Source organism: Cetorhinus maximus, chromosome 2, assembly GCF_964194155.1.
Source record: "Cetorhinus maximus chromosome 2, sCetMax3.hap1.1, whole genome shotgun sequence".
NCBI classification, from domain to species: Eukaryota; Metazoa; Chordata; class Chondrichthyes; order Lamniformes; family Cetorhinidae; genus Cetorhinus; species Cetorhinus maximus.
In genome coordinates this window covers 115,481,763-115,503,518 of record NC_135880.1, presented here as the reverse complement: position 1 = coordinate 115,503,518, position 21,756 = coordinate 115,481,763, and the positions used below count along the sequence as shown (strand labels likewise).

At 42.4% G+C, this 21,756-nt stretch overlaps 1 protein-coding gene across 4 annotated transcripts in view; it reads right to left on the bottom strand.

Annotated features, from left to right (window-relative positions):
- The window catches only part of syk (spleen tyrosine kinase), a 177,997-nt gene that overhangs the window by 40,195 nt on the left and 116,046 nt on the right, over window positions 1-21,756 (bottom strand). For 3 of the 4 annotated variants that reach the window (XM_078568677.1, XM_078568693.1, XM_078568685.1), the window contains exon 7: window positions 13,447-13,515. The exons of the other annotated variant lie outside the window; for it this stretch is intronic. In XM_078568677.1, coding sequence (XP_078424803.1) covers window positions 13,447-13,515 — 69 coding nt within the window. The remainder of the gene's footprint in view (window positions 1-13,446; window positions 13,516-21,756) is intronic. 4 annotated transcript variants of the gene reach the window in all.

Sequence of the window (21,756 nt, the reverse complement as noted above, 5' to 3'; positions counted from 1 at the left end):
TGTTAGAATAAGCACATGTTGTTTATTTACAAACTAAACTCAGCAGCTACACTCGTGTGATCACGACTCCAAACTCTGTCTTCGCTCTTCAGTGTCTAACTCAAGACTCTGCCACAGAGGTAGCCCACGCTACTCTGCTATTGGGTGTTAAGATCATGTGATCTTACATTACAACACTTGTCTTAAAGGTATATTACATATCAGATTACTATATCCCTCCGCCTTTACTGAAAAATACATTTTACAATTTTTTTCAATACATCAAGTTATTTATACAGATCAATTATTTACAAAGTCAGTCTCTTTGGGGATTTCCTTATGAGTGCAGAACGTCTCAGCTCTACAGCTTCTGAAGTTTGATTTGGAACCTCCTTTACTGGAGTCATCTGAGCATCTGGTTCTTCAGTGGGTACCTGTAAATCTGTTCCTTCAACTCTTCAGGTACAGTCGGCCCTTCAAACACATTTGCACTCGGTTGAGTTCTTTCAACAGGAGATGTCAATTCAGTCTCGAACACTGGTGGAATAATCTCTGTATATTTGGTTTCTCCTTTTCTTATGGCATCCACATGTCTCCTAATTACTTGGTCTACAAATTTCATGTGGTAGGAAAGAGGTCCCGTTACAGCACTTATTTCATTGAACAACATGCTGGTCCTTCTCTAAAATTTTTCACAAATACTCTCTCTCCTACATTAAATGTTCTTTTCTGACTGTGACAATCATGTCGCATTTTCTGACTTTGCTGCCTTCTTTCTACCTTCCCCCAAGTTTGACATAATTAGGCTCAGTCTCATTTGGAGATGGCACTTCAACAATTCCGCTGTGACACCTGTTGTCAAATGAGGGGTGGTTCTATAATGGAAAACAAATCGTGCTAATTTAGTTGCTAATAAATCTCAAGTCAATTTCTTTTACCAGATTTGAATGTCTGAACTGCTCTTTTGGCGAGTCCATTTTAAGAAGAGTGCTATAGAGATGTTTTCACATGAACAGTACCATTGAGGCTTGTAAATCGGTTAAATTCAGCTCTTGTGAATACTGTTCCATTATCTGATACTAGCACTTCAGGTCGTCCATTAATTGCGAAGCTTTGTCGTTGCTTGTCTATCGTCGCTGAAGATGTGAGTGACCTCACTTCGTATATGCCCATCCATTTTGAATGAGCGTCTATGATAAGTAGAAACATTGTTCCCATAAAAGGTCCCACATAATCGATGTGTCCTCATACCCATGGTCTTTCTGGCCACTTCTAGGGGTATAACTGGGCTTCTTTAATGGCTTCCACTTCATCTTCAAGTGGATGTAGGTCTTGTGACCTAGGTAAGTTACCTCTTTTGCCTGGAATGTGCACTTTTCCTTTTTCAATCTCACCCCCACCTGTGAAAAACGTTTCATAACTTTTTCCAAGTTCATCAAATGTTCCTTTCCAGTGAGTCCAGTCACAAGAACGTCATCCAAATAAACTACAACATGGGGCAATCCCTGTAGTAAACTTTCCATGGTTCTTTGAAATATACGCCAAAAGGTAAACAGGTGTATTGGTACAATTCCTTATGTGTATTTATGGTGACAAACTTCCGGGATGCCTTCTCTAATTCCAGTTGCTGGTAGGCAAGACTCACATCCAACTTCGTGTAAGTCTTTCCACCTGCCAGTTTAGCATCAATTTTAGGGTTGGGGTGTCTATCCAATTTTGCTACTTTATTGACTTATTATTAATTTATAGTCCCCACATATTCGAATGCTTCGGTCAGGTTTGAGAACAGGTACAATTGGAGCTGCCCACTCTGAAAATTGTACTGGTTGTATCACTCCCAGCTTTTCTAATCTGTCCAGTTTGATGTCTACCTTATCCTTGTCTTCTCTTCTTGGAGTTGCCTCTGGATCTACATGAATTTTTGCTTGTAGACCCTCAATTTTTCCAAGTTCTTCCTTGAAAACTGAGACATATTTTTGTAGTAGCTCTGATAACCCATTAGTTCTCAGTTGGAAGATTTCTGACCATTCCAATTTAATTTCTTTCAGGAGGTTTCGTCCGAGGAGACTAGGTCCCTCGCCTGCTATTACCATCAAAGGTAATCTCACTGTTTGAGCTTCATAATGTACTGTGATTTTACAAACGCCCTTGACTTGTGTGTCTTCTCCTGTATAAGTTCTTAATTTGTCATCAGTTTCTTCTAAATTCAGCTTACGTTCTCCATGGTATGTAAAAGTATGCTCACCGATCATGTAGTGGCTGCACTAGTTTCCACCTCCATTCTGATAGGTTTCTCATTCACTCTTATGGTTACATAGATAGGCTCCGTTCTTCCTACCTTTAAATTATATAATGAACAGATATCAGGATCTATTACTTCAGGCTTTTCAATGCTGTTTTGCTTTTGTCTGCAAGTCTGCCTGATTCTATCTTTACAATGTCTCATGAGATGTCCATATTGATGGGAGAAGAAACATTCGAGCTTTTTAAACTGTGGTTCATGACAAGATTGTCTGCTTCCACCTCTGTTACTATAATGCCATGTTTTTGCTGCTAAGTTATCCCTTTAAATTTGTCTGTTAGCGGTGGCTGCTTCCTGCTTCTGAGTAAAGCTCTACATTTTCACGATCTTTCTGATTGAGGCTTCCCGCCCAACGTGGAGGACGGCACCATTTTGTGCTCCTCATGTGGCTTCTGAGTCTCGCACTGCACCTTCCATTGCCAGGGTGATTTCTAATGCCTTCGGAAAATCTAAGTTTGTTTCAGCCAGTAATCTCTTCTGAACCACATTGTCGTTTATACCGTACACCAAGTGATCCCGATCCATATCATTGATGGATGTACCAAACTTGCAATATTCAGTTAATTGTTTCAGACTTGCCACATAACAAACAACTGTCTCCCCCGCAGCTCTGTTTCTTGAGTTAAATTTAAATTGTTGCATCGTCACTGATGGCTTGGGCTGGTAATGATTCTTTACGAGGTTCACTAAGTCATCAAATCTTTTTGAGTCTGGGGCATTGAGAACCAACAGATTTTGAATTAGTCCATATGTTTTACTCCCATACATGGGCAGAAAGATCGTGCGCCTCTTCTCCTCCCCCACAGTGTCGTTTGCCTGGAAGAAGAACACTAGACGTTCACCATAGTGAGGCCAGTCGTCCGAGGTTGGGTGGAAAGGCTCCTCTCCTCCAAATTGCGGCGTGCTCTGAGGGGATTACTTCAACGATCAAGAAGGAAATTTTCTTTTACTTACAACTGCTGTGCGAGGTACGGCCCGAATTCGGTTCTTCTGATTTCCTTCCTTCTTCCTTGCTTTTTACCTTGGTTTTTTTCGTGGCTTTTCATGCTTGTCGCCAGTTTTTTGGATCCAGTGCCCTTTGGTTTGTTGAGGCTAAGGGATCCGGGTTGCACGTTTGATGTGGAGTGTCCAAGTTGGTACACAGACAGAGAACATCAGGAGATTGTTATTAGCATAAGCACACGCTGTTTATTTATGAACTAAACTCAGCAGCTACACTCGTGTGCTCACAACTCAAAACTCTGTCTTCACTCTTCAGTGTCTAACTCAAGACTCTCCCACAGAGGTAGCTCGTGCTACTCAGCTATTGGGTATTAAGATCATGTGATCTTACATCACAACACTTGTCTTAAAGGTATATTTACTATTCTTCTTTCCGTCTCTCGCTCATTCCACATTGGAAGCTGATATTTTAGTCTTTGTGCCTGCTCTCTTTCATTGAAGGCTCATACATTCTTCTATGTGAGATGTTTTGTTTTAATGCAAGCTCTTGTGCTCTATTAGACTTGTGGCACTGATTCTTTTCTCAGTAGTTTGGAATTATGCCATCTGAATTTTTAATGGAGGTAAGTATCTGAATCTTGTCCAAATTCATCCTGAGCACACGCCTATAATATTAGAATTAGTAACAAAATAACTACTGCCCTCTCCAGCGGTCATTTATTTTGTCATGTATGTTATATTTATGAGACAAGGAGTGCAAGGGCAGTTCTAGTGGCAGGTTAGTATATACAGTAGAATAGGATTTTATTGACCGTCAGCTTTCAGTTCAGTACTGAAGTGAAGTCTCGTACTCCCGCACTGTGGAGCAGCACTTTGAAAATATGCATGGAATTGGTATAATTATCACATTTGTATTGATAAGCAGAAAGACTGTTCTTGGACTAAAAAGTTAAAAATCAAAAGCATATATGTTTAATGCACTATCTTTAACATCTGAAACAATGGAGGGCAGCACACGACCAGTTCCTTCTGAGTCACCATTTTTATCTAACCACTAGGGAGCTCCCTCTTCATATTAATAACTACTCAAGGCTACATCTTTGCCAGAGATGTCTCCGAAGCCTGATTCTATGATTTTCATGCTTACCAAATAAAAATAGAAAATTGTGGCGAGTGTCATTCACAAAAAAATGCCAGCAAAAATCAATCAAGAATGAAATAAACAGTGTTGCCATTTTTCTAAGCAGAGGCCTACATCACCATATTTGTACCTCAACAGCAATATACTCCAGTAAAGCAGCACTTGGAGGCTCACATTGGACTGCCGAATCTAAGAGTCGCAGCATTGTTACCCCACCCAACCCACAGACTGCAGTCAGGTGTAATCCTATCCTTTTGCACAAGAACATTAGTGGGAGATAAGGGATGAGGAGAGAGTAAACTATCCAAGAATAAATGATTAAATTAGTTGAATCTACACTTTGCATCCCGTTAGGTGAGATTCCTTGTTGGAATGCAAGGTTATAAAATTATTCCTATTGTGTACTCCTTTAAATTCTCCCTCCTAGAAATTCTGGGTGTTTTGATTTGCTTTGCATCACTTTATAGTATAACTGAAATTGTTACCACGTGTTTATGATTTTTTGCTATGACTTCCATGGCTTTGGACAATTTACCTCCAAAATTTACCAAACAAAATCAAGGGCAGAGTTTTTGCCTCGTCGGGCGGGTGCGACGGGCCGGCCCTGGAGTGGCCGCCAAACCGACCGCTACCAGCCCCGAACACGATTTCACGCTGGTCAATTAACGGCCAGCCAGCATGAAAGGCGCAATCCGAGCCTCAGCGCTGCCGGGGTGGGGGCGGGAAGAGTGTGAGCATGGAAGTCAGTGCATATACGGTGGTGCACTCACAGAAAGCTCTCTGAAGACACAGAATTGCCTCAGGGAGCTGAAGATTTTTAACATTAAAAATAAACAATCGAAAGAAAAGGAAAATATGTCCCCTCAGGTGACTCTGTCACATAAGCAGGGACATGTTAAAAATTAGTTTTAAAAGTTTTTTTTTAATCATTGGTCAAAACCTCAACACACCTGTGGATGAAGTTTAGCAAAAAATGCAAAGGCCACTTGGCCTATTCGCCTGCCCGTCAACTGAACGGCTGGACGGGCTGTGAAAAATTCAATTTAATTAATTGATTAAGGGCCTTAATAGGCCTCTTAATTGTCGGTGGACTTGCTGCTGTCTCTCGCACGCGCCTGCCAAGCGAAACTTCGCGAGAATGCGCAATGACGTCGGGACGCTCGCCCAGTGTCACTGTGCACTATTTCATTCCCGTTCAGGTCAGGCGCGCGCCCACCCGACGAGGGAAAAATTCTGCCCCAAGGCCCTAAGTGCAATTTACAGTTGTCAACTGATCTGTTCCCATCTGCAATGTCCCATAGTTATACCAATGAACAATTATCACTGTATAAATCCACTTGCTCCCAGGAATCTCCCTATGCTGCACCCAATGAGCCAAATGCCAGGATTACTTGCTAAAGGGCTGCCAACACTGGGGAATGTTTGGAGTGACATTCATCATCAAAAAGACTGAGGCAGATTGGAAGTAAAACAGAAAATGCAACCGGTCTGACAGCATCTGTGAAGAGAAAAACAGAGTTGACGTTTCAAGTCCGTATGACCCATCTTCAGATCGGAAACCCATTAAACAACTGAAGATGGTTATTTTTTAAAAGAGTGCCATGTTAAATTAATGACGGTTTTAAGACAAATGCAGTGAGTCTTACAACAAAAACAGTTCTGGATCTGTGAAGGTAACTTTCATTTTTGGCAGTGATGTAAAATGGGCATTATCAGATCACCATCAATCGGATAAAAATTGGGTAGTATTGCCAATTTATGCCACCAAAGTTAAAATTACCCAGTGAATAACTCACCCTCTGATTTCCTTCTCCCCAGTGAAGAACAAACTATCCTCCATTTGGCCCAGTTCACCTTGTGAGAATTGAGGATGACCCATAAGCTAGACTCTGTGGCAGTTTGTTGCTGCATCAATTAGATGCACCATTATGCTCTTTCAGTGCCTGGAATCTTTCAGCTATTAGTGACACTTGACATCAATATTAAGGACCAGAATATCTGAAGCTCAGCAAACATGGCAGTATGTGGAGACCACGCTCACTGGTAATGTCCACCACTGATTCTATGGGCTGGATTTTCACAGAATCAGGACAACTTCAGAGCCATTTAAAAATGACAGGCAGGACCCAATTCTGGGATTCTCGCCCCTATTCCCGGCACTGACAATTTTTGGCAGCGCGGGATAAGGGTACAGGTATACTCCCAACCTGGCTGCCTCCACTGGTTCCATTGTGGGTTAGACATCACATAGCCATCCACCCCGCCCCCACTCCAAAATTTTTGTGGAGCTGGGCCAGCTTCTCCATGACTTTGGGTTTCTACCTGTCCTCATTATGCATGCCTTGCTGAGACCCCAGATCAATAAAAGCTTTAGCTCAGCTGGGGATCTAGTCTGGTAAGTGAATTGTTGGCTTCGCTTGATTGACATCTTTAAATGGTTATAGTAAGCTGTTCTTCCCGTGATCTCATTTGTCAATGTCTCAATGTTTATTTGCATTAGGTTTAGAGGTGTGAAGTGTTTGAAGCCTCTATTAATGATAGTTAAATGGTCTCTCAGATTGACACCTTTATTGATTGCAGGAACAGCAGATTTTTTTTCAAAGAGCATTTCTGAATGGGTGTTTTCTTTTCTCAGCAGTTCCACACTTGCCATAATTACTATTTGGCTCATTGGTTATGTACATAGTGCATACTTGGTGAATAAGCACGGAAGGGGCATGAGTTAGCATTGAGTTGGAATGGAAGGTCTGAGGGGCCATGGGGAGTGGCCAGAGGGCATGAGTTGGCATTGAAATGGTATGGAGAGTATGAGGGGCCAGGAGGAGTGGGTGCAGGCAATGAGGTGGTGTGAGGGATGAGGGCTAGAGGACCCTGGAATGAAGTCCCAGAGGTCTAAGACAGGTCTTCTAAACAGACCGCCTCAGCATATGATGCCTAGGATCTGCTTCTGGGGTTGGTTAGCCTGACTTCACACCGCACCCAACACCACCACCATCTGCCACCACCCCCCCCGCCCCCCAACCTCCCCAAAACACCGGCTTCTGCCCTCTGAGGAGTGAAAATACCAGGCTCAAGGTACTCATCTCACTAGCAAAAATCCGACCCCATGAGTCTCTCACTATTAGTATTGACACTATTAGCATACCGTGGGCAGGCAACAATGCACAAAGGGAGAATCTTAGGAAACCACCTGTCCCAAAGTATCAGAAATTTTGTGAATTCTGCTAAGTTGTGGTCTCAAGTTGGAATCGCATAGGGGCTGTTGAGAACAAGTATGCCGATTACCAAATGATGGAAGCAGGGCCCACTTGAGGGTTCAGGTCATGATGCAGGTGTAGGTCCACAAAGAGGAAATAGGAAAATAGAAACACAGGGGCAGGAGTAGGTCCATTCAGCCCTTCCAGCTTGTTCCGCCATTCAATAGATCATGGCTTGTCATCCACTTCAATGCCCTTTCCCACACTATCCCCATATCCCTTTACATCATTGGCACTTAGAAATCTGTAATCTCTACTTTAAACATACTCAATGACTGATCTTCCACAGCCCTCTGGGGTAGAGAATTCCAAAAATTCTGAATAAAAACATTTCTCCTCATCTCAGTTCTAAGTTCTCTCAGTTCTCTTCCCCTTTATTTTGAAATTGTGTCCCCTGGTTCTAGACTCCCCAGCCAGGGGAAACATCTTACCTGCATCGATCCTGTCTATCCATTTAAGTATTTTGTAGGTTTCAATTAGACCTCCTCTCATTCTTCAAAACTGTAGAGACTACAGGCCCAGTTTCCCCAATCTCTCTTCATAGGACAGTCGCGCCATCCTGGCAACAAGTCTGGTGAACCTTCGTTGCACTCCCTCTATGGCAATAATATCCTTCTTAAGGTAAGGGGATCTAACTGCACATAATACTCCAGGTGCGGTCTAACTAAGGTTCTATATAATTGAAGCAAGGCTTCACTATTCCAGTACTCAAATCCTCTTGCAATAAAGGTTAACATACCATTAGTCTTCCTAATTGCTTGTTGCACCTGTATGTTAGCTTTCAGTGACTTATTGATGAAGACACCCAGGTCCCTTTGTACACCTACACTTTCTAATCTTTTTCCAATTAAGAAATGCCCTGCACATCTGTTCCTCCTACCAAAGTAGATAACCTCACATTTTTCCACATTATATTCCATCTTCCCTCACACAGAGAATGATGGAACTCTGTGATGCCTGCCCACGACATTCTGGCAGCAATGACAAGCACCACCAAGGTGCAGGCATCAGTAATGTGTCCAGCAGCTATGAGACCAGACCATCACTTTGGTCTGAAGGCTGCACAAACACAGGGAAGAGGCCCTGGACTGAGACACCTGCCTTTATCTTGTGCAGAAAGGTTTCACATCTGAGTGATACGAACACTGCTCATCAGAACAAGGAGCCATTGGCAGGGAGACATTCTTGGGAGTTTATTGACAATAGTGAACACTAGGTACAAGTGATTAACACCCATGCCCAGGCTGTGCAACTAATTCTCTTTAACTTTTGTAACCCGGCCGCTATGTCTTGGTGCTCCCCGGTCATCTACAGCAGAGGTGGAGGTAGCCTGCTGACTGTGATGCCCTGTCTGCGATGACCTTGGCGACGTCCTGTGGAGGGACGAGACTTGGTGGGCCCCGGCCCACTTTCGAGGTCCTGCTGTGTGGCAGTGGCACCCTCCTTGGCCTGTGGAGCTGGAGCTGCTGGCCACTTCCCTCGTACATCCTACCCCCCACCCCGAATGCTTATGCGTTATATTCAACGGCTGGGCTTTCCTTGCACCCCCGCCCCCCCCCCTCACAAGTCGCCTCAACAGCAACAGTAAAACTGACCATGCCATATTGTCCGTCCATGCCACCGATTATGCCTGATGACGGCGAGCATGGAAAATTCCATCCATTGACTGTGTTTTTCTCTTAACAGATACTGCCACACTTGCGTGTATTTCCAGTATTTTCTGTTTTCACAGAATCACAGAATTGTTAAGGTGCAGAAGGAAGACATTCAGCCCAAAGTGACTGCGCCAGCTCTCTGAATGAGCATCTCACCTAGTGCCATTCCCCACCTCCTCCCTGTAACCCTGCACATTCTTCCTTTTCAGATAACAGTCTAATTCCCTTTTGAATGTTTCAACTGAATCCATCACATCCTCAGGCAAAGCATTCCAAACCCTAACCACTCACTGTGTAAAAATGTTTTTCCTCATATCACTTTTGCTTCTTTTATTAATTACTTTAAATCTGTGCTCTCTCATTCTCGATCCTTTCACGGAACAGATTCTCCCTATCTACTCTGTGCAGACTCTTCATGATTTTGAATACCTCTGTCAAATCTCCTCTCAACCTACTTTTCTCTAAAGAAAACAGTCCTAATTTCTCCAGTCTATCTTCATAACTAAAGTTCCTCATCCCTGGAACAATTCTCCTGAATCTTTTCTGCACCCTCTCTAGTGTGTTCACATCCTTCCTAAAGTGTGGCACCCAAAACTGGACAAAGTACTCTAACTGAGGTTGAACTATTGACTTGTACAGATTCAATGTATGTAACCTGCTTACTCTTGTACTCCATGCCCCAATTAATAAAGCCTAGGATACCATATCCTTTATTAACTGCTCTCAATCTGCCCTACCACCTTCAATGATTTATGCTCCCTCTGCTCCTACACTCTCCTTTAGATTTGTACCCTTTATTTTATACTGTCTCTCCATATCTTCCTACTAAAATGAATCACTTCACATTTCTCTGCATTGAATTTCATTTGCCACTTATCCGTCCATTCCACTAACTTGTCCATGTCCTTTTGAAGTACTACACTATCTTCCTCTCAGTTCACAATGCTTCCAAGTTTTGCATCATTTGCAAACTTTGAAATTGTGCCATGTATGCCAAGATCTAGGTCATTCATATATGTCAGGAAAAGCATGGGTCCCAACACTGACCCCTGGGGAACTCCACTATAAACCTCCCTCCAGCACAAGAAACATCCATTGCTATCTGTTACCTGTTGCTGAGCCAATTCCATATCCATGTTGCTACCATCCCATTTACTCCATGAGCTATAACTTTGCTCAAAGGCCTGTTGTGTGACACAGTATCAAACACCTTTTGGGAGTCCATGTACACCACATCAACAGCATTACTTTCATCAACCCTCTCTGTTACCTCTTAAAAAGTTAGTTAAACATGATTTTTTTCTTAAGAAACCCATGCTGGCTTTCCTTTGTTAGCTCGATTTGTCCATGTGACTCTTAATTTTGTCTCGAATGATTGTTTCTAGAAAATTCCACACCACTGAAGTTAAACTGACAGTAGTTGCTGGGCTTATCTTTACACCCTTTCTGGAACAAGGATGTACTGTTTGCAATTCTCCAGTCCTCCGGGGCCACCCCTGAATCTAAGGAAGACTGAAAAATTATTGCCAGTACCTCTGCAATTTCCACTCTCACTTCCCTCAGTATCCACGGATGCATCTCATCCGATCCTGGTGCCTTATCAACTTAAAGTACAGATAACCTAAACAATACTACCTCCTTTTCAATTTTAAACTCATCTAGTATCTGAATTACCTCATCTTTTACCATGGCCTGGGCAGCAGCTCCTTCTCTTGTAAAGACAGATGCAAAATATTCATTTAGTATTTCAACTATACCTCCATGTGTAAATCCCCTTTTGGTTCCTAATCCATCCGACTGTTCTTTTTAACCACCCTTTTACCATTTATATGCCTATAGAAGACTTTGGGATTCCTTTTTATGTTAGCTGCCGGTCTCTTCACATACTCTCTCTTTGCTTCTCTTATTTGTTTCTTCACCTCTCACCTGAACCTTCTATATTCAGCTTGGGTTTTAATTGTATTTTCTACCTGACACCTGACAAAAGCACACTTTTTCTTCTTTATCTTAATTTCAATCTCCTTTGTCATCCAGGGAGCTCTGAATTTGTTTGTCCTACCTTTCCCTTTCGAGGGAATATACCTTGACTGTGCCCAACTCATCTCTTCTTTGAAGGTAGCCCATTGTTCAGCCACTGTTATTCCTGCCAGCCTTTGACTCCAATGTATTTGGCTCAGATCCATTTTTAGCCCATTGAAGTTAGCTTTCCTTCAGTTAATTTTTCTTACTCTGGATTGTTCTTTGTCCTTTTCCATAGTCAGCCCAAACCTTATGATACAATGATCACTATCCCCTAAATGTTCTCCTACTGACACTCGATCTACTTGACCCACCTCATTTTCAAGAAGCAGGTCTAGCAGAGCCCCCTACCTCATTGGACTAGAAACATACTGAAGAAAATTTTCCTGAACACACTGTCAGAACTCTTGCCCCTCTCTGCCCTTTAAACTACTAATATCCCTGTCTATATTTGGATACTTAAAGCCCCCCCATTAAGAGTACTATATAATTTTGCACCTCTCTGTAATTTCCTTGCAAATTTGTTACTCGACACCCTTCCAACTCGTTAGTGGCCCATAGATACACCAAGCAATGTAATTGCACCTTTTTTGTTCCTTAGCACTAGCCAAATAGATTCTGCCCTTGATCTCTCTGGGACATCCTCTTTGTCTAGCACCACCATGCTCTCCTTTATCAGTACTGCCACCCCTCCCACTTTTCTTCCTTTCCTAACTTTCCTGAACACCTCATATCTAGCAATGTTTAATACCTAGTCCTGCCCTTGTTTGAACCAGGTCTCTATTATAGCCACATCATCATATTTCCACATGACAATCTGCACCTGTAACTCATCAACCTTATTTACCACACTCCATGCATTCATCCACATGTACAGTAACCCTGATTTGGACTATTATTTTCTCCTTTACTCTGACCCCACCTTTTAACTTATTATTCTTTACTCTAGTACTATCTATCTCTCCCAATATTCTATGCCCTTTGGTATTCCTCTCTAATATTTTCTCCTGGTTCCCACACCCCTGCCGAGTTAGTTTAAACCCTCCCCAACAACACTAGCAAAAATGCCCCACGAAGAACTCTGTCCCAGCTCTGTTCAGGTGCAACCTGTCCAGCCTGTACAGGCCCCATCTCCCCCAGAGTCCCAAGAATTTAAAGCCCTCCCTCCTACACCAGCTTTCCAGCCACGGTCTTGTTAATTGTTTTATCCTCTTATTTCTGTACTCACTTGCACATGGCACTGGGGGTAATCCGGAGATTACTACTTTTGAGGTCTTGCTTGCTAATTTTCTACCTAGCTACCTAAATTCAGACTCCAGGACCACATCCCTCTTTCTACCTATGTCATTGGCACCGATGTGGACCACGACTGCTCGCTGTTCACCCTCTCCCTTCAGGGTGCTCTGCAGCCACTTAATTTTTATCGTTAATTTTATAGTTTGACTCCTCAATGTCTTGAGCTCTTTCAATGGCAATGATCACATTCAGTATATGAGTTAGGATCACGCTGAAAATTTTTATGTGGCATGGTTGAATAATAATGGGAGGCACACAAGCAATATTCTAGTTGTGAGGTTGTTGCCAATCTTGACAAATTGTCTTTGCAACATTAAAACACTGCTTAAAAGAGCATTTCAGTAAATCATTGGCAACTTTCTAAATTTGAATTTTTGGCTTTTTTGGGTCTAAGACTTTGGCAATGTCCAGACCTTTGTCACGGAATGATAACCTGAGAGGCATTCGTTGCTCTACAACATTGATCGGGGACTTATTGTTGCAGACTGGAGTTCACAAATTTTATACAAAAAGAAAGGATCAGTGATATTTCATACCAGCATAGCAAGCTCTGTGTCATTAAATTCCCAGGCACTTGATCAACTTTTAATAAATATGAGACCAAAATCAGTAAGTGTAAGAGCAAATAATAATGTTTAAAAAGAATCATTAAGCTTTATTAATTCATAGCAGGTGGGAATGTATTTGCATGCTTTAATTTCTGCACATTCTTAATGGTTAGTACTGAGTGCAGAGAGAAAGAAACCTTAGAGATTTTATTAGTAGCACAACCAAACATTAGTTGAGCTCATGCAGAAATCATGTTAGGGATTCAACAGCCTTTTGAAAACTGAAATAGTTACATGAGTCAAGCACCTTTTTGAAACCAGACTTTGGAAAGGATGAGGATTTGATCCTTGAGAATATTCCATCTTTGCCCTCTTGCTGGAAACCACAATGTCAAAGAGGAAAATTTAATTTTTATTCAAAGCATCATAGTTAATCTCTCTTTATTCTAAAATTTTTGATAGATTCTTCAAAGAAGGACTTCAGTGTAATTTATTTTGGATTTCAGACCAATGTTGCAGCTCTTGACCGTTCCAAAAACTTAATCTACTGTAATTCTTTAAATGAAGCAAAACTAATGGTAACATGCCAATGATGTCAAAAGTAGAATGATTGGTAATGGCACAGCATGGTAAGGTATATAACAGAGGAGAGAGATCTGAACTGGTTCGTCATGGAACGACATTCTGGAAGTGCACGTCACTTTAGTCTTCCTACTACTTTTGGAATGGAAACGCTGATGAACATGATTTTATATGTAGGGGATTTATAAACTGCTCAGTCCAAAAAGAAGTCTCTTTCCTTAGCAAGGATGTTTGAATATGCAGGCATATTTCTGTACACAAATGAACTGGCCTGACATGGTCAACCATTGCATATTTTTGTGATGCTCTGGGCATGGCCCTCATGATATGCCTGTGATACTAAAGGCACATTATTGTTTACTAATAGCTGCTGTTTGCCTGGGACAGACTGGGTAACTGTCCAGCAAAAGGGAAGAGCGTAATCCAAGGTGTGGCGGAAGGGGGGGATGGTGGAGAAGACTCTGTTTCCAAGGGATGGTGGTGCCCATAGTTTGTTTGACAGCTTTTAATGGCTAGCTTTCTTTCAGTGCCAAATACAAATGGGTGCTGTGTAATTGGAGCAGTGCCCAGGAGCATTAGCTAAATTATCAGTGGCTGTTCAATTTAAATGGAACTCAAGGTCACAATGACTTCAGGCATCCAGATCTCTTTACACTTACCACCTTCATGGAGGTATGCTGGACCTCGGCCCTCTGTGTCTGATTTTTACACATAGTATTATTCATTTAATGTTAAAGCAGGAAATGTAATACCACAACCCACTTTTAACTGAATCATATTTTACACTAATTAGACTTCTCACCATTGTCTCCCTGTATCACCTCTGGAAACCTCCACACTGGTGGGGAAACTTTCATTAAGTTGTTGATTAAAGGAGGAAGGTATGTTTTTTTTCTCTTTCTTTCTTTCTGTCTCTCCACATCACAGCAGTTTGACCATAAACAGAGAAAAGTCATTAAGAAGGACTAAAGTGATAAGTTACACCTTGTATACAGTTCCACAACTGCTGTGTCCTCAAATATCTTATCGTACAATGCCATAACACGGTAGCATTTAAACTTATTAGTTGTCACTTTCCATTAGCTTCACTTGAAATTAAAAGGAAAATGTCATAATCTGGAGGAGGTTTAGAACAGAATTATTCCTGAGATGGTCCAATTAGACATCTAAGCAAATTTGCACCACAGTAGGTACATTCGCTACAGAATCAACAGTTTCTTCCAACATGCTTTTAAATTATTTTTTTTCAATCATTACATTAACAATTGTTCAATTACTTATTCATGCTTACAGACCCATTAGAACTACACGTAAGTCTCTATAACTGTATCTTCCAAGGGAAAATGATGTTTGCAGATATACCAATTAAAATACTCAAGTTAATACTCTATTTTTTGTGAGAATACTGATTGGCTGTTTATAGATGGTTCTGCTGCTTAATATTTACTTGTGCTACCGACAGTAGCCACCTTGGAACTGCAGTTATGAACTCAAACTGAACTGATTGCCATATTGAGCAATAGGTGACTTCATTCATAGTTTCACTGCATGGGTTTTGAGTAGCAGAAGTAATTTTACACAAGATAAATGTCCAAGTTTAAAGAACATAAAAATTCTTAAATAGTTGTAACAAAATAGAACAAACAGTAATCCTTCATTATTTCATTTTCTAGTTATGAAACGGAAAACAGAATGAAAATTCAAAGTAGAGCTTAAAAACCATCTCACAGAAAAAAGGAAACCAAAAACTTTGTTTACAAAAATTAAGCAAAAAAATTGGATGAAATAGTCATAAAACTAGTGCTCAGAAAAGTGGTGGGTGGGGCAAGGGGAAAGAGTTGTGAAAAATATCCTTGAAACTGTCATCCAAGTACATGCCTGGAAAATAAAGCAAAGTCCTCAGTTGTAGTACAACAACAAATTATAATCATATAATGCCTTTAACATAATTAAATGTCACAAGGCTCTGTGGGTGGAGTCACAAACAGGACAGATCAGGTGGGACAATTGATTTCCAACACTAAAGGACATTAGGGAACCAGATGGGTTTTTACAACAATCCACAATTTCACAGTCGCCATCACTGATATTCACTTTTAGTTCCAGATTTCATTAATTCACTGAATTTGAATTGCCCAGCCGCCATCATGGGATTTGAACTCATATCTCTGAAGCATTAACCCTAGCCTCTGGATTATTGGTCCAGTAATATAACCACTTTTCTACTGTACCCCTATTCTGAACATTTTGGTTGCTGTTAATTAAGAAGCAACCATCAGCAAAGTTATGAAAGGAAAATTCCCCAAACTCCCAGAACTGTAAATGCAATATTAAACTGTTAATCACATCTTTAAGAATCAAACTTTCAAAGACCACCGCAGGAAATCCCAGTAGTTCCTGTTTTATATGTGTGAACAGTGTTGATAGATGAATAGATGTAAAAGATCATTGACAGAATTTTGCCATCAGCAAGCAGGGGGCGGGGCCCGCTCGCCAACGCATAAAATGACGCAGGATGACGTCAGGCGGAACCCCCAACGTCATCCTGGCCCATTTAAATTTTCAGGAAGGCGGGGGCGCAGCAAAATCAGCTGCAGGCCCTTCAACCTGACAATGGCCAATTGAGGCCATTGACAGAATCAATTATACAATTAAAGACCCTGCCCATCCAACCTTAAGGTTGGTGGGCAGGCCAGGAGCCCCAGCGGGCTTCTGAAAAAACATGAAACCTCATCCACCGGCGGGATGAGGTTTCATGTAGGGTTTTAAAAAGTTTAATAAAATTATATAAATTATGAACATGTCTCATCTCATGTGACATGAGGGGGGCATATTAGGGAATTTTTTTCTTCTATTTTTAATGTTTTTAAAACTGTCAGCAATCTCCCTGAGGCAGCACTTAGCCTCAGGGAGATGTGCGCTCTTTCATGCACATGCGTAAAAGAACGCATTCTCGCTTTTGGGGAATCCCCCTCCCCCCGCCCGCACAGGAAGTGCATAGCGCTTCCCGGCAGACGTCACGCTGGGCGGGTCTTAATTGGCCCGCCCACGTAAAATGGCAGCTGGGCCCGCTTCTCCGGCGGGGATTGGAGGCCCGATGGCCTGACAGGCAGAAAATTCTGCCCCATGAATTTGGGATGGGTCTATTACAATTAGGATCGTTTAAGATTCTGAGGGAAATAAGGCTCCCACCTATGTTGTGAAAGGCCTCCAAAAATTAGCATAGACTCATAGATGTCTACAACACAGGACGAGGCCATTTGGCCCATCGTGTCCACGCCGGTCAACAAAGATCTGACTACACTAATCCTATTTTCCAGCGCTTGGCCCATAGCCCTGGAGGCTGTGGCAACGCAAGTACTAAATACTTTTTAAATGTTACAAGAGTTTCTGACTCAACCAACCTTTCAGGCAGTGAGTTCCAGGCTCCCACCACCCTCTGGGTGAAAAAATTTCTCCTCAGCTCCTCTCTTAGCCTTCTACTTCTTACCTTAAATCTATGCCCCCTGGTTGTTGACCCCTCTACTAATGGAAAAGTGCCTTCCTATCCACCCTATCTATGCCCCTAATAATCTTATACACCTCTATCAGGTCCCCTCTCAACCTTCGTTGCTCCAAGGAAAACAAGGCCAGCCTATCTAATCTTTCTTCATAGCTTAGGCCCTCCAGCCCAGGCAGCATCCTAGTAAATCTCCTCTGCACCCTCTCCAGTATAATCACATCCTTCCTAAAATGTGGTGACCAGAACTGAAAGCAGTACTCCAGTTGTGGCCTAACCAGCGTTTTATACAGTTCCAGCATAACCTCCCTGCTCTTATATTCTATGCCTCAGCTAATAAAGGCAAGTATCCCATATACCACCTTATCTATCTGCCCTGCTACCTTCAGGGATCTATGGATATGCACACCAAGGTCCCTCTGATCTTCAATGCTTTTCAGGGTCCTACCATTCATAGTGTAATCCCTTGCCTCGTTAGTCCTCCCCAAGTGCATTACCTCACACTTTTCCGGGTTGAATTCCATTTGCCACTTCTCTACCCACCTGACCAGTCCATTGATATCCTCCTGCAGTTTACGGCTATCCTCCTCACAATTTACACCCCAGCAATTTTCATGTCATCTGCGAACTTCCAGATCATACCCCCTACATTTAAGTACAAATCATTTATGTACACCATAAACAGCAAGGGCCCCAGCACCGAGCCCTGTGGAACCTCACTGGAAACAGACTCCCAGTCAAAGAAACATCCCTCTATCATCACCCTCTGCCTCCTGCCTCTTAGCCAATTTTGGATCCAACGTGCCACTTTGCCTTGGATCCCATGGGCTCTTTCCTTCTTGACCAGTCTTCCATGAGGGACCTTATCAAAAGCCTTGCTAAAGTCCACGTGGACCACATCAAATGCATTATCCTCGTCAACACTCCAGGTTACCTCCTCAAAAAATTTGATCAAATTTGTCAAACACGACCTTTCTTTAACAAATCCATGCTGACTATCTCTGATTAATCTGTGTCTCTCCAAGTGCAGATATATTCGGTCCCTCACAATTTTTTCTAGTAACTTCCCCACCGCTGAGGTTAGACTGACTAGTCTAATTTCCTGATCTATCCCTTCCTCCCTCTTTTAATAATGGGACAACTTTAGCAGTCCTCCAGTCCTCTGGCATCTCACCTGTGGCCAGAGAGGATTTGAAAATTACTGCCAGGGCCCCTGATATCTCTTCCCTTGCCTCCCTCAACAGCCTGGGATACATCTCATCTGGGTCTGTGGATTTATCCACTTTTAAGGCCACTAAACCCGGTAGTACCTCCTCCCTCTCTACATTGATTTCATCTAATATTTCACAGTCCTCCACCCTGATGTCTATACCTGCATCATCCTTTTCCATTGTGAAGACCGATGCAAAGTATTCATTGAGGACTGCACCCACGTCTTCCGGATCCATGCACAGATTACCTCTAATTAGCCCTACTCTTTCCTTAATTATTCTCTTGCTCTTCATATATTTAAAAAACCCCTTTGGGTTTTCCGTTATTCTAACTACTATTGCTTTCTCATGCACTCTCTTAGCTTTCCCAATTTCCTTTTTAAGATCCCCTCTGCACTTTTTATACTCCTCTAAGGACTCTGCCGTATTGAGCCCTCGGTATCTCCCATAAGCTTCTCTTTTTCTTAGTCGTAACCTTTATGTCCCTTGACATCCAGGCTTCTCCAGAATTCTCCTGTACTCTCAGTATTTCCTCCTTGAATGCCTCCCAGTGCTCTGACACAGACTTATCTGCAAGTAGCTGCTCCCAGTCCACTTGGGCCAAATCATTTCTCATCTTAGTAAAATTAGCCTTTCCTCAGTTTATAACTTTTATTCCCAGCCCAACATTATCCTTTTCCACAACTACCCAAATCTAAGTGAGTTATGGTCACTATCTCCAAAATGCTCCCCTACTGAGACACCTTCCAGCTGCCCGGACTCATTTCCGAATATTAGATCCAGAACTGCCCCCTTCCTTGTTGGGCTTTCTACGTACTGGCTAAAAAAGTTCTCCTGGATGCAAGTTAAGAATTTTGCTCCTTCCCTATGTTGCACACTAGAACTTCCCAGTTAATATTTGGGTAGTTAAAATTCCCTACTATAGTAATATTATTATTACTATAATAATATAATAATAATAATAAGCCTTATTATTCTTACACTTCTCTGAAATGTGATTGCATATCTGATCCTCTATCTCTCCCTGACTGTTTGGGGGCCTATACTACACACCCAACAGCGTGTTTGCCCCTTTTGTGTTTTTTTACTTTAACCCAAATGGCTTCATTTGATGATCCTTCCAAAATATCATCCCTCCTTGCTGCTATAATTCATTCCTTGATCAATATTGCAACGGCACCCCCCGCCCCCCCACCTTCTATTCCCCTCTCTATCTCATCTATAGTCTGGAGTCACATCTATGACTGCAGAAGCACCCGTCTGCTCCCCTCACTAACAAATCCCCTACCACTATTGCCCTTCCACACTTCTTCCTCCTGCCCTGAGCAGCAAGACCACCCACAGTGCCATGGCCTTTGCTCTGGTTGGCCTCCACAGAGGAACTGTTACTTTCACCATTTTCCAAGGCTGAAAAACAGTTTGCGAGCGAGATGCACTCAGGGGATTCCCTCGCTACCTGCCTGGTCCCCTTGTGTCTGGCGGTCACCCATTCCCACTCTGCTTGCATTTTCTTAAGCAATTCACTGAATCTTCCTGTAAGTCAAGAGTTTGGGTCTAATTGTCAAATTCAATGGGGTAAGCTTGCAGAATGCCCTTGGCTGTTAACTGATTAAATTTTTGAAACCAGAAGTTTTATCTCACGGTTTTTCAAAACTGTGAAAAACACCGGAATTCAACTGAAACGCTGCTGCAAGCCAACAAATTCATGCTGATAAAGGGTTGGCAACAGTGGATGTGTGATTTAAAATCTGTAGCAACAGAGCAGTTCATCTAAACCAAAAAGATATGTTGTTGATATTTTCTGATCAATACAATTACCCATTTACAAATCTCTCTTTGTTGTGACACAGTTTAACTAAACTAGAGAATGCAAAATAAAAAATAAAAATAGCGAAGGGGGGGCAGTGGCATAGTGGTAATGACACTGGGCTAGTAATCCAGAGGCCCAGGCTAATAGAAAAATACAAACATAGAAAATAGGAGGAGTAGGCCATTCGGCCCTTCTAGCCTGCTCCACCATTCATTATGATCACGGCTGATCATCCAACTCAATAGCCTACTCCCACTTTCTCACCATACCCTTTGATCCCTTTTGCCCCAAGAGCTATATCTAACTCCTTCTTGAAAACATACAATGTTTTGGCCTCAACTACTTTCTGTGGGGCAAATTCCACAGGCTCACCACTCTCTGGGTGAAGAAATTTCTCCTCATCTCAGTCCTAAATGGTCTACCCCGTATCCTCACACCGTGACCCCTGGTTCTGGACTCCCCCACATCCTTCCTGCATCTACCCTGTCTAGTCCTGTTAGAATTTTATAGGTTTCTATGAGATCCCCCCTCATTCTTCTGAACTCCAGCGAATATAATCCTAACCAACTCAATCTCTCCTCATATGTCAGTCCTGCCATCCCAGGAATCAGTCTGGTAAATCTTCACTGCACTCCCTCTATAGCAAGAACATCCTTCCTCAGATAAGGAGACCAAAACTGCATTCAATATTCCAGGTGTGGTCTCACCAAGGCCCTGTATAATTGCAGCAAGGCATCCCTGCTCCTGTACTCGAATCCTCTCGCTATGAAGGCCAACATACCATTTGCCTTCTTTACCACCTGCTGCACCTGCATGCCTACCTTCAGCGACTGGTATACAAGAACACCCAGGTTTCATTGCACATTCCCCTCTCTCAATTTATAGCTATTCAGATAATAATCTGCCTTCCTGTTTTTGCTACCAAAGTGGATAACCTCACATTTATCCACATTATACTGCATTTGCCATGCATTTGTCCATTCACTCAGCTTGTCCAAATCACACTGAAGCATCTCTACATCCTCCTCACAGCTCACCCTCCCACCCAGCTTTGTGTCATCTGCACATTTGGAGATATTACATTTAATTCCCTCATCTAAATCATTAATATATATTGCGGATAGCTGGGGTCCCAGCACCAATCCCTGCGGTACCCCACTAGTCACTGCCTGCCACTCGGAAAAAGACCCGTTTATTCCTACTCTTTGAGTAGAAAGAAACATAGAAAATAGGAGCAGGGGAAGGTAATTCGGCCCTTCGAGCCTACTCTACCATTCAATATGATCATGGCTGATCCTCTATCTCAACACCATACCCCTGCTCTCTCTCCATAGCTCTCTCCCCATACCCCTTGACACCTTTAGAGTCCAGGAATCTATCTATTTCCTTCTTAAATGTATTCAATAACTTAGCCTCTACAGCTTTCTGTGGTGGAGAATTCCACAGGCTTATCATCCTCTGAGTGAAGAAGTTTCTCCTCATCTCAGTCCTAAATGGCCTACTCCGTATCCTGAG